The sequence below is a fragment of the Henckelia pumila genome, chromosome 1 (genome assembly GCF_033568475.1).
Source record: "Henckelia pumila isolate YLH828 chromosome 1, ASM3356847v2, whole genome shotgun sequence".
Taxonomy (NCBI): Eukaryota; Viridiplantae; Streptophyta; class Magnoliopsida; order Lamiales; family Gesneriaceae; genus Henckelia; species Henckelia pumila.
The window spans coordinates 172,480,862-172,499,420 of record NC_133120.1 but is presented as its reverse complement, the minus strand read 5'-3'; the positions used below and the strand labels follow the sequence as shown (position 1 = coordinate 172,499,420).

Sequence of the window (18,559 nt, the reverse complement as noted above, 5' to 3'; positions counted from 1 at the left end):
GCATATTCTTAAATATTTTTAGGAATCAAAAGTTATATCTTCGTCCGTCGTTAGCCCTTTACTGTCGATTGCCTCAAAACTAGGCCAAAGCTCCGCTACGACGCCTGGATCGCTATGCCACTTCCGGATTCCCAACGGGACGCCTAGAATGCCCTAGATCTAAGCTGGAAGACCAAGGAATCGAGAGAGAAGAGGTGAATGGTGTGCCTGGAAATGAATCTCGGCACTTCTATTTATAGACACGGAACGGAACGTCAGTTCCTCCATCGTTGCGTCCGTTCGACGAACGTTATGTCCATTCAACGAACGTTGCATCCGAACGTCACATTAAGTGCGTAAGCAGTGACGCATTCTAGCTGGCACGAACGTTGCGTCTGTTCCTAGAACGTTGCGTCCATTATGCCTGACCCTCCGGACCATATCTGATCATTCTGGGTCCATCACCAGACTCCGCTAATCCAATTGACATCCCCTTAATCATGTTTATTGGATTGATTAGCAATTACTCACTAAAACTGGGTACGGGCTACTACATTCATATTTATATGTGTTCTTGGTTCCGATCCATAATGGGTCAGGAGAAGATCTATTCTTCTTGTTTCTTGAATAAAAAAATATATTTGTTTACTGTTCATGATCTTACATTTTTATGGGTTCTTATTTTCTTATTCATAATGAGTCACGAGAATTTTTGTTCTTTATGGGTTCTCTTTGGTATAGATGTTTGGTTTAAATCCCGATTAACATATGCTATCTCTGAATCCCATTTCTATGCGTTTGGCAGAGGCGTTTAGGTGAGTATATTTGGTTGCTGGGCTAATATTGCACAAACCTTCGTATGTTCTTCAGGTAAAGAATTAAAATTATGGTATTTTAATAATCTATTTCTGTTTATTAAAGTTGAGGCTCATTGATCCTGTTTGGCCTCTTTGGTATGGCCTCGCCTCTTTGGTATGGCCTTCCTTGCCTTCTCTTCACTCTCACTGTCTCACACTTCAAAAAAACGTGGGCAAAATGGAAGAAGTTGTACGGTTATCACAATATTCCGCTTCTCTTCCAATCTCGTAATTGCTCCCATCTTCTCCGTTCAGCAACAACCAAAAAGGTTTTATTTTTCCCCTTTCTTACTTAATTATCTTCTCCGTTCAGCAACAATAAAAAAAGATCTGATTATCCGTTCTCCTGCGCATTTGATTTTTCGGTGTTTATCCGTTCTTCTGGCTGTTCATTCTAGGCAACTATAATTATTGTCTCTAAATATTTATTGTCGCTTCTTCTTTTTCACAATATTGGTTTTGGTTCATGCGTGCGTGTGTGTGAACCCACCATAGTTACAAATTGATATATTGTAAGGTAAAAGAAGTTAAAATTTTGGTGTAAAAGGGGTCACTATCTCGAGAGGCAAGTTAACTTTTGGTATAAAATGATTTTTTATGTTTTTTTGGGATACAGTAGTGTAGGAAAGTCAATGACTGGCCAGAAACCTTAATTATTAAGGAGATTGTACATAGTCGCAGAGCTTTCGAAATTGGCTTCTGCTTTTCGGAACCAAATTGGCTGCTGCTTTTCGGATAATTAATCCTGTTTCAATAAATATGGTATTTGTAGCTCGATCACTACTATATTTATGATGTTGTTAAGAGTGAAACTAATGGTTGTGCACTATCAATGCATAGGTCCATTTAGAAAAATATCAGGTCCTACAAAGTTTTGATTTATTGATGACACACAAGGAAAATGTCAAAATAGGATGAAATTTAAACACTTTAGTGGATTTCATGTGATTTACATATGTATGTGATTCATGTAATCTCCAGAGATCACATCACATAGTTAATAAATGACATAAAAAAATATCTGTAGTATAAGTTGTCTAGGGGATAATTGCATTTTGACCCCTTGTGAAACGTCAAAAAAGCTGAAAACCCCCCGTGAAAAATAAATAAGCTAAATACACCCTATGTTATTAAACAAGTTACACACGTGCCCCATCTTAATATTTTAGTTTATTTAATTATATATAATTTGGTGAAGACTATTTTGCCCTTCAAATAATAATACCCTCACAACTGTTAAACGTAATCCTTCAGAAACCCTATTCTTCAAATCTTCGCGATCTTTGACCACTTTCTTGCAGAAACCCTATTCTTCAAATCAATTTCCCATTTCTATTTCTTTCACGTTGTATGGATCTTTCAATTAATTTCGATGTATGGCATGGAGGTACGTTTCAAGTTAATCCCAAGAGCACATACCCCAAATTAATTTATGTTGGAGGGATTAAGCACGAGTTTAAAAAAGTTAACTTCGACAGGTTTAATTTTATGGATTTATATGCTCTGTACAAGCTTTGTGGTGGAAAAAAGTTGAATGTTAATTTTTTTTATAGAATTCCTGGTGTAGTGATTGAACACGGTTTGGTGAATATTTTTGGAGATATGGATGTGTCGAATATGTATTCGTTGTATAAGGATTCCGACTTGGTAACCATATGGATTGAAGAGACAATGCCAGAACCAGAAATGATGTTAGATGAATTAGGAAACATTGTACCTCCTAATCCCGTGGGTTATATTGAATATAAAAAAGATGTTACAGCCTCTAGTGAAGTGAGTGAGAATGAAATTGATCCTAAAATCCAAGTCTCTGACCAGGTACTTGAGAATGAATGTAATCCTGCCTCTGACCAAGTGCTTGAGAATGAAAGTGGCCAAACTAATTGTGAGGCTCATGTTTCTGGCCAGCATTTGGATGAAGACCTTCACTTGTTTGATGATATTTTTGACAGTTATCATCAAACGCTTCCTTTTCAAAAACCAAGCTCTCATGACCCTGATCCTACTAATGTTGTTAGTGGTGCAGATGATGACATTTCAGATTCTAGCGAATTTGATGATTCAAGTGATGAAAATTATTCAAATCCATCATCCAAAGGAGGTTTGGATGATGTTCAATCGAGCACTGATGAAGATATATTCGTTGAGAGTTTGAGTACTGAGGGTGATGGCTTTTCAAAGGAAAAAAAAATTAGAAATGAGAAGAGGGGGAAGAGTAAAGTAGGTGAAAAGAGGAAGAAAAGTGAAACTACAGCTGAGTGTGAATGGTATAGTGATGGAGATGAAGATGATGTTGATGATCTTAGTATGAAGGGCTCTGATGAAGAGGGGCCTAGGCATCCAACTTTCAAAGATGGACAAGATATGAAGAATTTTTCACTAGTTGTGGGCATGAAATTCAAGAGCGCACAAGAATTTAGGGAGGTTTTGAGAGATCATAGTGTTAGACAAGGTTACGAATTAGTTTTGAAGAAAAATGAAAGGACTAGGATAACAGGTGAGTGCAAAAATGGTTGTAATTGGAGGATTCATGCGTCTTTGGTAATGGGTGGACCAATATTTCAAATCAAGACAATCTCAGGTCAGCATAATTGTGCTAGAATTAATGAGAACAAGCTTGCAAATTACAGGTATTTGGGTAGGAGAATTGAGAAGATTGTTAGAGATAATTGTGACATTAAGATTGACCAGCTCAAAAACACGATAAGGACAAAATGTGGAGTTGAAGTGAGCAAATGGAAAGTGATTAGAGCTAAGAAGGCTGCTGTCCAGAATCTACGAGGGATCAACAGTTTACAGTACCATCGACTGTGGGATTATTGTGAAACAGTGAGAAATTTTAACCCAAGAAGTTCTCTTTTTCTCCAAAGAAAGGAAGATTTTGAGCCCCCAACATTTGATAAGCTTTATTTTAGCTTGAATGCAATGAAATGCTCATTTTTAGCAGGTTGTAGGCCTATTATTGGTCTAGATGGTTGTTTTTTGAAAACAACACATGGTGGACAACTATTGGCAGCTGTTGGTAGGGATGGAAATGATAATATGGTGCCAATAGCTTTTGCAGTAGTGCAAGTTGAGAACAGGGAGAATTGGGCTTGGTTTCTTCAAATTCTGTTGGAAGATATAGGAGGAATAGGAGAAGATAGGTGGACTTTCATCTCAGATAGACAGAAAGGATTAGTAGAAGCATTGAGAGAACTTGTTCCTAATTGTGAGCATAGATATTGCTTGAGGCATATGTATCAAAACTTCAAAAAAAAATTCAAAAGTTTAGAGTTGAAAGACTTATTTTGGAAGGCTGCTACAACAGGAAACAAGAATCAGTTTGAGGAGCTACTGAAGAAAATTGAACAAGTGAATCCTAAGTCAAATGAAGGTCAAGAGACATCATATGAATGGCTGAAGAAAATTCCAGCAATTCATTGGGCTAGAAGTCATTTTTCCTCAAGATGTTTGTCTGACTGTGTAGTCAATAATTTCTCCGAGTCATTCAATAGTTTCATTATAGATGCAAGGGATAAGCCTATCATAACAATGCTTGAGTGTATTAGAAACAAGTTGATGAAGAGAATTCAAGTCAAGAAGACTGGTATGGAGAAATACATTGGTCAGATATGCCCTAACATTTTGAGAAGGATTAACAAGAATCAGAAGTTTTCCAGAAACTTTTTTGCTATATATTCTGGTGAAAATGAGTATCAAGTTCAGTGTTTGTCAGTACACGGAGTTTTAACACAACACGTGGTTGATTTGTTGAAGAAGACTTGTACATGTGGGATGTTCCAGTTATGTGGTTATCCCTGCTCTCATGCATGCACTGCTATTGGTCATAGTAGGTTGAGATTGGAGGATTTTGTACACAACTGTTACAGCAAGGATGAATATTTAAAGGTGTACTCACACATGATACATGCTGTTCCAGGGGAACTTGATTACTGCAAAACACCGTATCAACCACTTAATGCACCTGTTTATAAGAGCAAAAAGGGCAGACCTCAGAGAATGAGAAGGAGACAAGTTGATGAGGAAACCAGTGTTTCTACAAGAAAGGGTCTTACTCATACATGTTCAAGGTGTTTGAAACAATCTCATAATAAGTCAACTTGTAAAAATCCAATACATCCAAGATCCAAATATTTCAAGGTAATTTCATATATATATTTCAATCACATGTTCATAACATTGAATTATTTTGATAGTGGCTTCAATGCAGGGGACTAATGAAGAATCTGCTGGAACTAATACACAATCTGTTCATGCTAGGTCCCAAAGCAGAGCCAAAACTGCTAGGCCCGGAAACACAGCTGTGGGAATTCATATTTACATTTCAATCACATGTAATCATTTGAATTGCATATTCATAACTGAATGTGTTTGACATTAATTTTAATGTAGGGGACTGGTGAAGGACATGTTGGAAATCAAGAATCAGCAGGAGCAGCTACAAGTGAAGATGCAAGTGCTAGATCTATGCCTTATGAATCATTGAGTGGTACACCTCAAAGTTCTGGAAAACAAGATTTTATTGGTTCTACATCATTTGCATCAAATATATGTTCAAGTGTAAGCAATAGATTGATGGTATTGGGTACTGTGCCTCTTTTGTGTGTTGTGTTGTGTAATTTAGTGTCATTTTATGAATTTAACATGTACAAAATGATGATAGGATATTAACACTACTGCAAGAAGGGTGCAAATGAGTCATTTGAATAGGGCAAAACTACATGCAAATGCAAGTGTGGATTCTAATTCTATTGCAAAACCAACTGGAGGTGAAAGTTCCAAGGCCAGAGCCACTGCAATTGGAGATGCAACTACAAGAGGTAGAGGTAGAGCTACTGCTACTGCAATTGGAGATTCAAGTGCTTTTGGTGCAAACTCCAGTGCTAGAGCTACTACTACTGCAGCTGGTGATTCAAGTGCTTTTGGTGCAAACTCCAGTGCTAGAGCTACTGCTACTGCAGCTGGTGATTCAAGTGTTTTTGGTGCAAACTCCAGTGCTAGAGCTATAGCTACGACAACTGCAATTGGAAAAACAAATGCAATAGCTAGAGCTACTGCAACTGCTAGGTTGGGAAGAAGGTTGCCAAGATGGGGGCCGTAGTCTCTACATGATAGTATTTTTGATGTTTTCTAGTGTTTTGTATTAAGTCATGAATGATGGGCTACTAATTATTTTTGGTTTGTATGGAATGCAATATCTACAAAGACATAAATTGCTTTTGTTGATGCTTTATGGTGTTTTATTCGAAGTTAGAATTATGTAATAGTTGTTTTTTCTTCAAAGAAGTTATGATCTTTAGTTGAAATTATAAGACATAAATTGCTTCATTGATGAACTGAGAAATTACAGAAATTGAAATTTCATATCTAAACACTTGGATTCAATACATGACACGAATTTTTCATATTGCAACACAATGAAACACAACTCAAATGAAACACACACAATGCAACAGAATGAAACACAACTCAAATGAAACACAATAACTTCAAATACATCAACAATGGGCTATGACACATATTGTCTTCTCACTACTTGAACAAAAGAACGGTTAGCACTAGTAGAAGCAACGCACAAGCAATCCATGAAACATGGACATAACCAGCTTCAATTTCAACAGAATTTCTTCCTCGCGCAGTAGAAGTAGCCTCCTCTTCAAAGCCTTTATCTCTGTTCTTCACACCACCATAGCTATTGTAACTCTGACCTTTAAATTCACCATCAGATTCATCTCCATCTTCATTTGGAAACAAAGTATAATCATCGGGGTGACACCAACGGAAGAAACCACACAGGTTCTTCGAGCAACAGTAGTATAAAAGGCCCTTGGTTTTCTTCTTTTCGGACAACACAACTTTGATATCAGCTCTAACATTGCAAGAACAAGTTGGAGGAGTTGGGTACCTTAAATCCAAGCGCTCCAAAATGGTTGGATTTCTGGGTTTGTAAGAAGACTCCATTGCAATCTTTCACAATTGTCCCGATGGAATTATTGAAGAAGAGCAAAAAGTAGCCAATGATTTAATAAAGGGTTAAGGGCATTTACGGTACTTTGGGTTGAAAAATCTCCAAATAGCAAACAATACTCACATCACAAGCGCGTGAATATTACTTCACGGATTTAGGGGTACGTGTGCTACATTTTGTATAACATAGGGTGTATTTAGCTTATTTATTTTTCACGGGGGGTTTCAGCTATTTGGACGTTTCACAGGGGGTCAAAATGCAATTATCTCGTTGTCTAGAAACATCAAACTAAAGTCATTAATGGCTACACGCTAATGTATAGCAGTCTCGAGGAATGCATGCTGCTACTCAAATGTAGTGTCGAGTCAAATAGGTCAAATAACAGGACAAATTATGGAATCTAGCGTCGAGTCAAATAGGTCAAATAACAGGAAAAATTCTGGAACTGACAAGGAAACAAAATAAAGTAAAATAAGAGAAAGCAAATCACAAGGATTAGCCAGAAGCACTCACCAACTTTCACGAACTTATTTTGCAACTTCTTGCCAATGGACTTTAACCATTTGGGTAAATTTAACTTTAAATCATGCAATTTTTTTAATAAGGGTAGACCAATGAACTTAGGACTACTGGTGTACCAAAATCGCCATCTCATTTCACAAGAGCTGATTGACTTAGAGGCAAAAGCTTATATTTGTTACCATTTTTATCCAATTTATTTACTCTTCTAAAGCGGTGGTTTGTTGCTGCTTCAAATCTACTTTAACTGTTGATATTTTTTGGTTTTTGGTACTATACAAAATCGGAAGGAACATGCAAGAAAGATGGCACTTGGCCCTCTGATAATGTTTAACTGTGCTTGGTCATTATCTTTTATGGTATTATGTATAAATTTATCATTACTCAGCCTTTTAGAATTTTTTAATTGCTTTTATGGAGAACACTCAAGGGGAAGAGAACAGGAATCAACTGGTTAAGAGCTGTAGCATTATAATTCAGTGGCCCAGTATCATGTTATCATTAAGCATCCAATGGATTTAGGTACAATTAAAACTAGATTTGCACAAAAGTGGTAGAACTCAACTACAGAGTTTGCTGAGGATGTCAGACTTCATTTCATTTTTTTTTTACATATCTGACAAATTTAATTTCTTTTCATCTAAAAGTGTGGTCAGATCATTATAGGAATAAATTATTTTTGTTTGGAATCAATATTAAGGCATAATTAACTTACACAGATGCGATATTTTTATTCTTCAAAGTTTTTATTAATTTTCTTATTTGGCAATGCTGCAGAGAGGTATATTGGCTAGACTAAATATGGACGAAAATACTTTATTCAGACATTGCCATTGAAATTTATTGGAAAATTTGTTTGGATAAATGTTGGAAAAATGGATGGTAAATGAAATGGTGAATGAATCTTTATGCTCATTGTCCCACATTGATAAAATATGGGAATGAATGACACTATATAATGTCAAAGTTTAGACAATGGGTTGGGGCCACAAGGGATACTCATGTTTGTTAAAGGGAGCGGACCTAGTCTAGGCTAGGTTCGAACCATTAGCCACATGCGCGCGCCGCCGCCGTCCGATCGGCTCGGCACGGACCGTGGGCGTGGGCTGGCTTTAACATGAATATAAACTTTTTGGACAAAATAAATTAATTATTTTATTAATTATTTACAATCTGAGTGCATTTTCAGTTTACAATCTGAGTGCATTTTCAGATGAAAGAGTATGCGACTCTTCAGCCCGAATTAGTGCAACTTTTTGGTCCGAACCAGTGCGTCTTTTCGGCTGAAAGAGTGTGTCCTTTCGGTCCTAACCATTGCAACTTTTCGGCCATACATGCATCGAAATGGTGCGACTGTCCGAGGCATCCTTCCAACATCTATAAATAGACCCCGTCTGTGATCATTCATACTCGCTCATTTCATTCTTCTCTTCTTCTTGCATACTCATATTTCTGAGTTGTGTCTGAGTTTCTTAAGCAATTTGAGTGTTCAAAAGATTCTTCGGTTTTTGTAGTGCTACTAACCGAAGTTGGTGATTAGCGTTCTATCTTGGGAGACATTTTGATCAACCCGTAAGCACCTAGACGGGCAAAATTGTCTTAAAGATAGAGAGTTAAACTCTCGGCTTGCTATATTCTGTTGTTGCTGTGTGCATACTTATCAAAGGGTGATAACAAGTTTAAGAAAATTTTTGTATGTTGGCTACTGATCCATCTGCCAGTGTCACGCCACCTTCTGTTACGCCCCCACCACCTCCCCCTATTACGCCGCCACCACCACATGTTACACCGCCGCCACCTACGGCCCCTGCATCTACTGCACATGCCGATAAACCTGAGAAGTTCTTCGGTCCTGACTTCAAAACATGGCAGCATAAGATGTTGTTTTACCTCACAACACTTCATCTTGCGAGGTTTTTAAAGGAAGTTGTTGCTGTTTCGGCACCAAATGCTGGCACACAAGCAAGGTCTGTTTTTGATGCATGGTCTCACAGTGACTTTTTGTGCCGGAACTACATATTGAATGGGTTAGACAATACGTTGTATAGAGTATATTCTGCAACCAAGACTGCTAAGGAACTGTGGGAATCCTTAGAGAAAAAGTACAAGACAGAGGATGCTGGCACGAAGAAGTTTGTAGTCGGGAAGTTTCTCGAATTTAAAATGGTTAATACCAAGACAGTGATTAGCCAAGTGCAAGAGTTCCAAATCATCATCCATGATATAATGGCCGAAGGGATGATGATCAGTGAGTCCTTCCAAGTTGCTGCTATAATTGAGAAGCTTCCTCCTTTATGGAAAGACTTCAAGAATTATTTGAAGCATAAACGCAAGGAAATGGGGCTCGAGGACTTGATAGTAAGGCTGCGAATTGAGGAAGACAATCACAAGTGGGAGAACAAAGCTGGTAAGATACCGATGGAAGCGAAGACAAATTTGGTGGAGCTAAACGCTATGAAGAAAAGAAAGCATTTTGGAAAAGATGTGAAGCAAGGGAAGCACAAGAAATGGAAAGGAACCTGCTGGAACTGTGGAAAGTCGAACCATAAAGCCAAGGATTGTTGCTTACCTAAGAAGGACAATCAAAGTCGAGTAAATGTTGTCCAACACAAATCTGTGCCTATTGATTTGTCCGAGTTAGATCTGTCAGCAGTAGTCTTTGAGGCTAACATGGTTGATCATCCTAAAGAATGGTTTATCGACACCGAAGCGACGCGACATGTCTGTGCTGACAAGGAGTTATTCTCGAAGTATACTCCTATAAGTGGAAGAGAGCTATATATGGGTAACAATGCGACTTCTAAGATCATTGGCTTAGGAAAAGTGGTGATCAAGATGACTTCGGGAAAAGAACTTACTCTTATTGATGTCCTTCATGTTCCGGACATAAGGAAGAATCTTGTATCCGGTTCTAGGCTGGTTAAGGCCGGATTTAGAATAGTTTTTGAAGCTGGAAAAGTTGTAATCATGAAAAATGGACAGTTCCTAGGAAAAGAATATATAGAAAAGGGACTGTTCAAGATGAATATAATGACTGTACTTCGTGATCTTAAAAGTAATAAAGTTAATGCTTTGAATTACTTGGTTGAATGTTCTAATTTATGGCATACTAGATTAGGACATATTAACTTCAACACTTTGCGAAAACTTGGAAAATTAAATCTTATTCCAAGGACTAAGATTGATTCAAACTACAAATGTGAAGTATGTGTTGAAGTTAAATTAACTAATGTACATTTTCACACAGTGGAAAGAAGTACAATACCTCTAGAACTAATTCACACTGATGTTTGTGATTTAAAGTTTGTACAAACTAGAGGTGGGAAAAAGTACTTTATTATATTCATAGATGATTGCACAAGATTCTGTTATGTGTTTCTTTTAAGAAGCAAAGATGAAGCTCTTGAAGCATTTAAGACCTATAAGAATGAAGTTGAAAATCAATTAGGCAAACGAATCAAAAAAATTTGTAGTGATAGAGGAGGTGAATATGTTACTCCGTTTGAAGAATTTTGCAATGAATCTGGCATTATTCATCAAACAACTGCTCCTTATTCACCACAATCTAATCGTGTTGCGGAAAGAAAAAACCGTACTCTGAAAGAAATGATGAATGTCATGCTAATAAGTTCTGACTACCCCAAAACTTGTGGGGGGAAGCAATACTTTCGGCAAATCATATTCTTAACAAAATTCCACATAAAAAAAAGAATGAAACTCCTTACGAATTGTGGAAAGGACATAAGCCCTCATACAAATACTTGAAAGTGTGGGGGTGTTTGGCGAAAGTAGAAATACCAAAGCCAAAACAAGTGAAGATTGGACCTAAGAGTGTGGATTGCATTTTTATTGGATATGCAAATAATAGTAGTGCATATAGATTCCTTGTGCACAAGTCAGTGATTCCTGATATACATGAAAATACTATTATTGAATCAAGGAATGCTGCATTTTTTAAAAACATCTTTTCTTGTAAGGAAGGAAAAGAAAAGAGCTCTATTAAAAGAGGTCATGAATCCACAAATGAGTAAACTCATGAAAATGCAGAACCAAGGCGTAGCAAAAGAGCTAAGATAGCTAAAACATTTGGTCTTGATTTTCTTAGTTATGCTATAGAAAATGATCCAAGGACTTTAAGTGAATCATTATCCAGCCCTGATGCTCCACATTGGAAAGATGCCATAAAAAGCGAAATAGATTCCATCATGCAAAATCATACTTGGGAGTTAGTAGATCTCTAACTGGGAAGCAAATCTTTAGGATGCAAATGGATCTTAAAAAGGAAATACAAATCTGATGGAACGATGGAAAAATACAGAGCAAGGTTAGTGGCCAAAGGATTTAGACAAAAATAAGGATTGGTTTTCTTCGACACATATTCACCTGTTACGATAATAACGTCTATTCGAGTACTTATAGCAATTGCTGCTTTAAATAATCTCGAAATTCATCAAATGGATGTAAAAACGGCCTTTTTTAAATGGTGAGTTATAGGAAGAAATATATATGGCACAACCTGAAGGATTCATTGCTCCCGGTCAAGAAAGAAAAGTGTGTCGACTCATTAAATCATTGTATAGGCTAAAACAAGCTCCTAAACAATGGCATGAAAAATTTGACAAAACAATGATGTCAAATGGATTCAAGATTAATGAGTGTGATAAATGTGTTTATATAAAAGGCACACATGACTCGTATGTAATTGTCTGTCTATATGTAAACGACATGCTCATAATGGGTAGTAATCATGATATTATCATGAAAACTAAGAAAATGTTGACAAGACATTTTGATATGAAATATATGGAAAAAGCAGACGTTATCTTAGGAATTAAGATTGTAAAAACACCTGAAGGAATTATCCTAACACAATCTCATTATATTGAGAAAGTACTTAGGAAATTCAATGCGTATGATGTTACGCCGTTAAGATCACCCGTAGATTTAAATTTACATTTATCTAAAAATCGAGGTGAACCCGTATCTCAACAACAATATGCAAGGATTATTGGAAGTTTAATGTATATTACAAATTGTACTCGTCCTGATATTGCTTACTCAATAAATAAATTGAGTAGATTCACAAGTAATCCTAGTCATGATAATTGGAAAGCATTGGAAAGAGTATTTAAATACTTAAAGTATTCAATGAACTATGGATTACATTATACAACATATCCTTCTGTACTTGAAGGATATTGTGACGCAAATTGGATTGCAGACACAAAAGACTCGAACTCCACAAGTGGATATGTTTTCACCATCGGTGGAGGAGCTGTGTCGTGGAAATCCTCTAAACAAACGTGTATAGCTCGTTCAACAATGGAATCGGAATTCATAGCTTTAGAAAAAGCGGGAGAAGAAGCGGAATGGCTTCGTAATTTCCTAGAAGATATTCCGTGTTGGACGAAACCAGTGCCAGCAATAATGATACATTGCGATAGTCAGTCGGCTATAGTTAGGGCACAAAATAGTATGTATAATGGTAAGTCAAGACACATACGTCGAAGACATAATACCATTAGGCAGTTGATCTCAAATGGTGTTATCGCAGTTGATTATGTAAAATCAAAAGATAACTTAGCGGATCCGTTGACAAAAGGTTTAGGGAGAGATCAAGTAAACTGCTTATCAAGAGGAATGAGATTAAAACCTACAAAATTAAAGAATATTCATAGCGGAAACCCAACCTTGTAGATTGGAGATCTCAAGATCTTGGTTCAATGGGAAAATCAAGTTATGAATGTTCGCTTGCACTTAGAACTTCGTTCTATTCTCATTCCTAGGATAAAAGTGCAACCTGTGCAAGTAGTGAGGTTAAGTTTTAAACTTTTAATGATTCCTATATTTCTTTAAGAAATAGAGTATGACAGGATACTCATATAACTGGAGGTCACCTATTTAAGTGTGAAGATGGGCCGCTTCAACGAAACACATAAGAATCCAAGATGTTGTCCAGGGCCAAAACGGACAAAACCATGAGAACAAATAAAGTGTGAGAAAAATTATTGTGTGAATACTGTTGTCTTGGTTTACATCAACGGCTGAATAGTTCAAGACATCACGTTCACTAGGCAGCCTAGTAAATCCGATAGTATTTCACTAAGGAAGGTTCAAAGCCGCAAGATACCTATCCCCATGCAATAATTTTTCGCAAGAAACTCTGTTTTAGCATATGCATATATATTCGCATAAATCACATTCATGTGGGGGATTGTAGGAAAATTTGTTTGGACAAATGTTGGAAAAATGGATGGTAAATAAAATGGTGAATGAAGCTTCATGCTCATTGTCCCACATTGATAAAATGTGGGAATGAATGACACTATATAATGTCAAAGTTTAGACAATAGGTTGGGGCCCCAAGGGGTACCCATGTTTGTTAAAAGAAGCGGACCTAGTCTAGGCTAGGTTCGAACCATTAGCCGCACGTGCGCGTGTGCCGCCGTCCGTCCGACTGACCGACCGGCTTGGCTCGGCACGGACCGTGGGCGTGGGCTGGCTTTAACATGAATATAAACTTTTTGGACAAAATAAATTAATTATTTTATTAATTATTTACAATCTGAGTGCATTTTCAGATGAAAGTATGCGACTCTTCAGCCCAAATCAGTGCAACTTTTTGGTCCGAACCAGTGCGTCTTTTCGGCTGAAAGAGTGCGTCCTTTTGGTCCTAACCATTGCAACTTTTCGGCCATACATGCATCGAAGTGGTGCGATTGTTCGAGGCATCCTTCCAACATCTATAAATAGATCCCGTCTGTGATCATTCATACTCGCTCATTTCATTCTTCTCTTCTTCTTGCATACTCATATTTCTTAGTTGTGTCTGAGTTTCTTAAGCACTTTGAGTGTTCAAAAGATTCTTCGGTTTTTGTAGTGCTACTAACCGAAGTTGGTGATTAGCGTTCTATCTTGGGAGACATTTTGATCAACCCGTAAGCACCTAGGCGGGCAAAATTATCTTAAAGATAGAGAGTTAAACTCTCGGCTCGCTATATTCCGTTGTTGCTATGTGCATACTGATCAAAGTGTGGTAACAAAATATTCACTGAAATTAATTTCTGAATATATTATGTGTTCAAATGATTTACTTTATGTTCTTTCATATAATCGTAGGAAAAAAGTAAGATGTGCAAATGATGATGACGTTCAAGTGATATTAATTCCATATTATACTACATATTTTAAAATATCAAATGCTAAGTTATAGTAGCTGCTGCTACAATAAGTTATATTTTACTGATACAAGCATCGTGATTGAGTTTTACCACTAACATAAATCAGAAGATGACGAATTACATGTAACTTCAGACATGAAACATGGGGTTGAGATACCAGTCACGGACAACGCCCAACTAACTTCAAACGTGCAAAATAACAATGGAATACCAAGAGAGGACAACTTTCCTTTAAATTCATGCATGCAAGGTAACTCTGGCGTACTTTTTTTACTTACAATTGTCGAAAATTATATGGTTTAGTCTTCAAATAAAATTTTGCATACATAAAAAAAATTTAATTGATTTTCATTATTCATACCTTTACAAGTTTCTTATATCATTTACTCGATAACTTTTTAAAAATATATACACCATATAATATTTATTTGGTCCAAACTTTAGAATATTAAACAACATTGGGATTGCATATTATGCAAAATATTTGGGAAAATATAATACAACAATATCCTGGATTCCACATATGTATTTAATTGGTTCAATTTGAACCAAATTTTGCAGAGTCAATTTACTAATTTAATATTATTAATACAATTATATATGAAATTATTAGTTTAAGATCAATAATGTATAGGACATAATCACATTTAGAAGACCAAAGCTTCGGTATTTTTCATCCATAAAATATATTTCCCAAGATTTTAATATTTGTTTCAATGCATTCACCATATTTTTTTTAATTATTTGTTCCATACATTATGTACCTTAAAAATATTTGTATGCATCATAATCTATATTAGCTGCATTGATGCAGGTGCCACCGGTTCACCAGCTGAAATTAACAAAGTTCACTTTCAATTGTTTAACTAACATTCTGTCACTGAATGTTAGATGTTGTAACTTATTTTTAGGTACATGTATATATTAGGATTGGAAATTTTCCTCACAAAATGGTTTTAGACCCTTCCAGTTGTGCATACCACGTAAGTATATATGTTTATGATTTTCTGATTTTATTGTCTTTATTGAAATATATTTTGGCATCTTAGCATTTATTATGGAATTTAATTTTAAAAAAATTTCATGCTATTTGGTTTAGTTTGCGGTTTATCCATGAAACTGTGTTACGGTTGCTAGTGTAGAATAAAGCGTGACTCTAATGAGCCGATACGGAATATGAATCAGCCGGGAGTAATCAAATATGGATTAGTTCGTGTGTGACAGAAACTTGAATCAAATTAATTTTGTCCGTTATGCAAAATAGTAAACCAAACTAAGTATATATTTTAGTTTGGTTTGGTTTGGTTTGGTTTGGTTTGGTTTGGTTTGATTGAAATTAATTTGGGTGAATCAAATTTGATTTTTTTTTTCAAATACAATTTTTTTAATTATATTTAAACATAAGATAAATTAGATTAGCTATTATAAATAACATATATCAATATATATGGATATTCAACCATTTAATAATATAATATATATTCTATATATTACATCATGATGACTATTGACTACCTTGATAATTTTAGTAAAGGGATAAAAATATCCTTTCTTTTATCAGTGGAAAAAAACATTGCAACTTAATTATTTTAGTATCTTCTAATTTTAATAATTGGTTAATTAATCATATTCACGCCAGTTTTTGAATTCTTTGTTATGCTTTCTTGGGCAGTATGGAGGGAGAGATCACACAATGGTCAGAAATTGTTGACTGAAATTAATATGAGTTGGGCTTTTGAGTTTTTGGAGATGTATCGGAAAACCAACTCAGTGTGTTATGTTGTTGAGGATGATGAGCAGATCTTTACTGATCCAGTTTGGAAGTGGATGTGGGCTGTGACTTTAAGAGGAATAGATTCAGTATTGGGGCCATAGTTAGGGATGCACAGGGGTTGGCTCTATTAAAGATGCAGAACTAGCTAGCGGCTATTTGGTGCGGGGTGGATTTATCATTTATGTTCGAGGCGGGATTTTCATAATGTGTGTGTATTTTATGGGACGTTTTGGATCATGTGGTGAGGGCTGTGCAATTTACAGAAGATGATCGGAGCTCTGAGGGGGTTATGGCTTAAGAAATTCGTTCTATGTTGGATTCTAACTCTCAGGGCGGATTCAGGATTTAAATTAGCGTGGAATAGGGTAGGGACCCGTCCCATAAACCCCCTACCCAACTCCCGTCCCGAAAAAAATCGGGAAACTTTTTTTTCTCCCGATCTCGTACCCAAAATATTTCAGGACCCGACTATTCGGGATCCCGAATCTTCGGGATCCCATCGGATAGAGAGAGAAAATCTCGAATTTTTTTTTCATATTCAAGATTTCGTTAAAAAAATAAAAAAAATGTTATAATTTTATTAAATATAATATTTAGAAACTTATATTTATAAATAAAAATAAATATTCAACTTAAAACATATAATATTAAAGTATTTCGGATAATGTTTCAAAGTTTTGTTAAGAGAAAAAATGTATCGGATAATTATTAATAAAATGTTCGGATACAATTGCTAAATAAATTTTGTTAAATAGATTGTCAAATTAATCTCTTCGGTCATGTTCTACATATTTATTATAAATTAGATAATTATAAATATGAATTAAATAAATTATTTATTTAATTTTTTAAAAAATACACAAAAATAAAATGACATTTCGTGATTTTACAATTTGATCGTTCCAACAATAAAAATTATGCAAATTAAGTTCACAATTAAGTGTTATATGAGTTGAAACCTAATAATATTTAGCTTATTATATTAATAAAGTTATTAATAAAATATATTATTATATTATTTCGGGACGGATCGGAAATCCCGTCGAGATAAAGTTTTATTCCCGATCCCGATATTAATCGGGATGGAAAAAATCCCGAAAGTTCGGGTCGGAAAAATTTCGGGTTGAGATTTTTTCGGGACGAGAATGAGATGAGATTCGGGAAGGGTCGGGATTTCGGGAATTTTTGTCACCCCTAATTTAAATCATGGGGGGCCGCCTACAAGCTAGACACGAGAGAAAAGACAAGTTATGATATCATTTATATTCATCTAATTAATCATCAATTGTGTGTTTGGAAAAAAAAAATTTACAAAGGAATTCGACGTTCATTAGAATTTTTTAATTTTTTTAATAACATTAATACAAAGATTTTTAGTAATTTTTCTTTAAATACATATCATCAATTCATTCAAAAGAAAATCATCCTCCGTTTAATTTGCTCTGAAACTTAGTTTGGTTAATATCCATGGTCGAGATTGGTTTTTTTATGACAGTTCACTACAAAAAAATTGGCTATTTAGCCACGGTTTTTTTAAAACCGTGGTTAATTTACCAACGGTTTTATCAAAACCGTGGATAAATAGCAACGGTTTTAAAAAACTGTGGTTATTTAACCATGGTTTTTAAAAACTTAACCACGGTTTTTTTAAAACCGTGGCTAATTTAAACACAGTTTTAAAAATCCGTGATTAATTAACCACGGTTTTTTTTAAACCGTGGCAAATTTAGCCACGATTTTTTCAAAACCGTGGATGATTAACCACGGCTTAAAAAAACCGTGGCTAAGTTAGCCACGGTTTTTATTACCGTGGTTGAATAACCACGGTTTTTTTAAAACCGTGGCTAAGTTTTGCCACGGTTTTTTAAAACCGTGGTTAAATAACCACGGTTATTATAAAAACCGTGGTTATATATTTAACCATTGTTTTTAAAAAATCGTGGTTATTTCATTTAGCCACGGTTTTAATAAAACCGTGGTTAATCAATCACGGTTTTAATAAAATTGGGGGTAAATTAGCAACGATTTTTTAAAACCGTGGTTAAAAAACAAGTCGTTCAAAAAAAATACTTATCGAATATATTATTTTTTATTAAGTAATTATTTTATATAATTATTGTCAAAATTATTATTACAAACATTAAATTATTATTATTCTTATTCCTAATTTATTCAATGAAAATGTATGTATCAAAATGTAAAAAATCTTGTTAATGAATGTTCCACTGTATTTATTATTTTATGAACATAAAAAATGTTATTCTAACACGTTTTCGCC

The 18,559-nt window shown here is 35.4% G+C and overlaps 1 protein-coding gene across 3 annotated transcripts; it reads left to right on the top strand.

The window, feature by feature from the left end:
- The first annotated feature begins 727 nt into the window (after window positions 1-727).
- LOC140875460 (uncharacterized) lies at window positions 728-6,009 on the top strand. 3 transcript variants are annotated; one of them, XM_073279145.1, is made up of 6 exons: window positions 728-794; window positions 901-1,105; window positions 2,390-4,979; window positions 5,050-5,142; window positions 5,232-5,399; window positions 5,503-6,009. In XM_073279145.1, the coding sequence occupies exons 2-6, from the start codon at window positions 954-956 to the stop codon at window positions 5,938-5,940; spliced, it is 3,441 nt and encodes a 1,146-aa protein (XP_073135246.1). In that variant the 5' UTR covers window positions 728-794; window positions 901-953; the 3' UTR covers window positions 5,941-6,009. The 3 variants fall into 3 exon arrangements, with proteins under 3 accessions (XP_073135246.1, XP_073135245.1, XP_073135248.1); XM_073279144.1 differs by lacking the exons at window positions 728-794; window positions 901-1,105 and having other exon boundaries at window positions 1,337-4,979; XM_073279147.1 differs by lacking the exons at window positions 728-794; window positions 901-1,105 and having other exon boundaries at window positions 1,337-4,979; window positions 5,232-5,328; window positions 5,503-5,608.
- Window positions 6,010-18,559: the final 12,550 nt, after the last annotated feature.

Excerpts from the sequence above, each read along its gene's own strand:
- LOC140875460 (XM_073279144.1), top strand. The coding sequence starts at position 2,187 with ATGGATCTTTCAATTAATTTCGATGTATGGCATGGAGGTACGTTTCAA. Across the intron at positions 4,980-5,049 it reads CAAGATCCAAATATTTCAAG|GGGACTAATGAAGAATCTGC; the intron begins GTAATTTCATAT and ends GCTTCAATGCAG. Across the intron at positions 5,400-5,502 it reads CATCAAATATATGTTCAAGT|GATATTAACACTACTGCAAG; the intron begins GTAAGCAATAGA and ends AAATGATGATAG.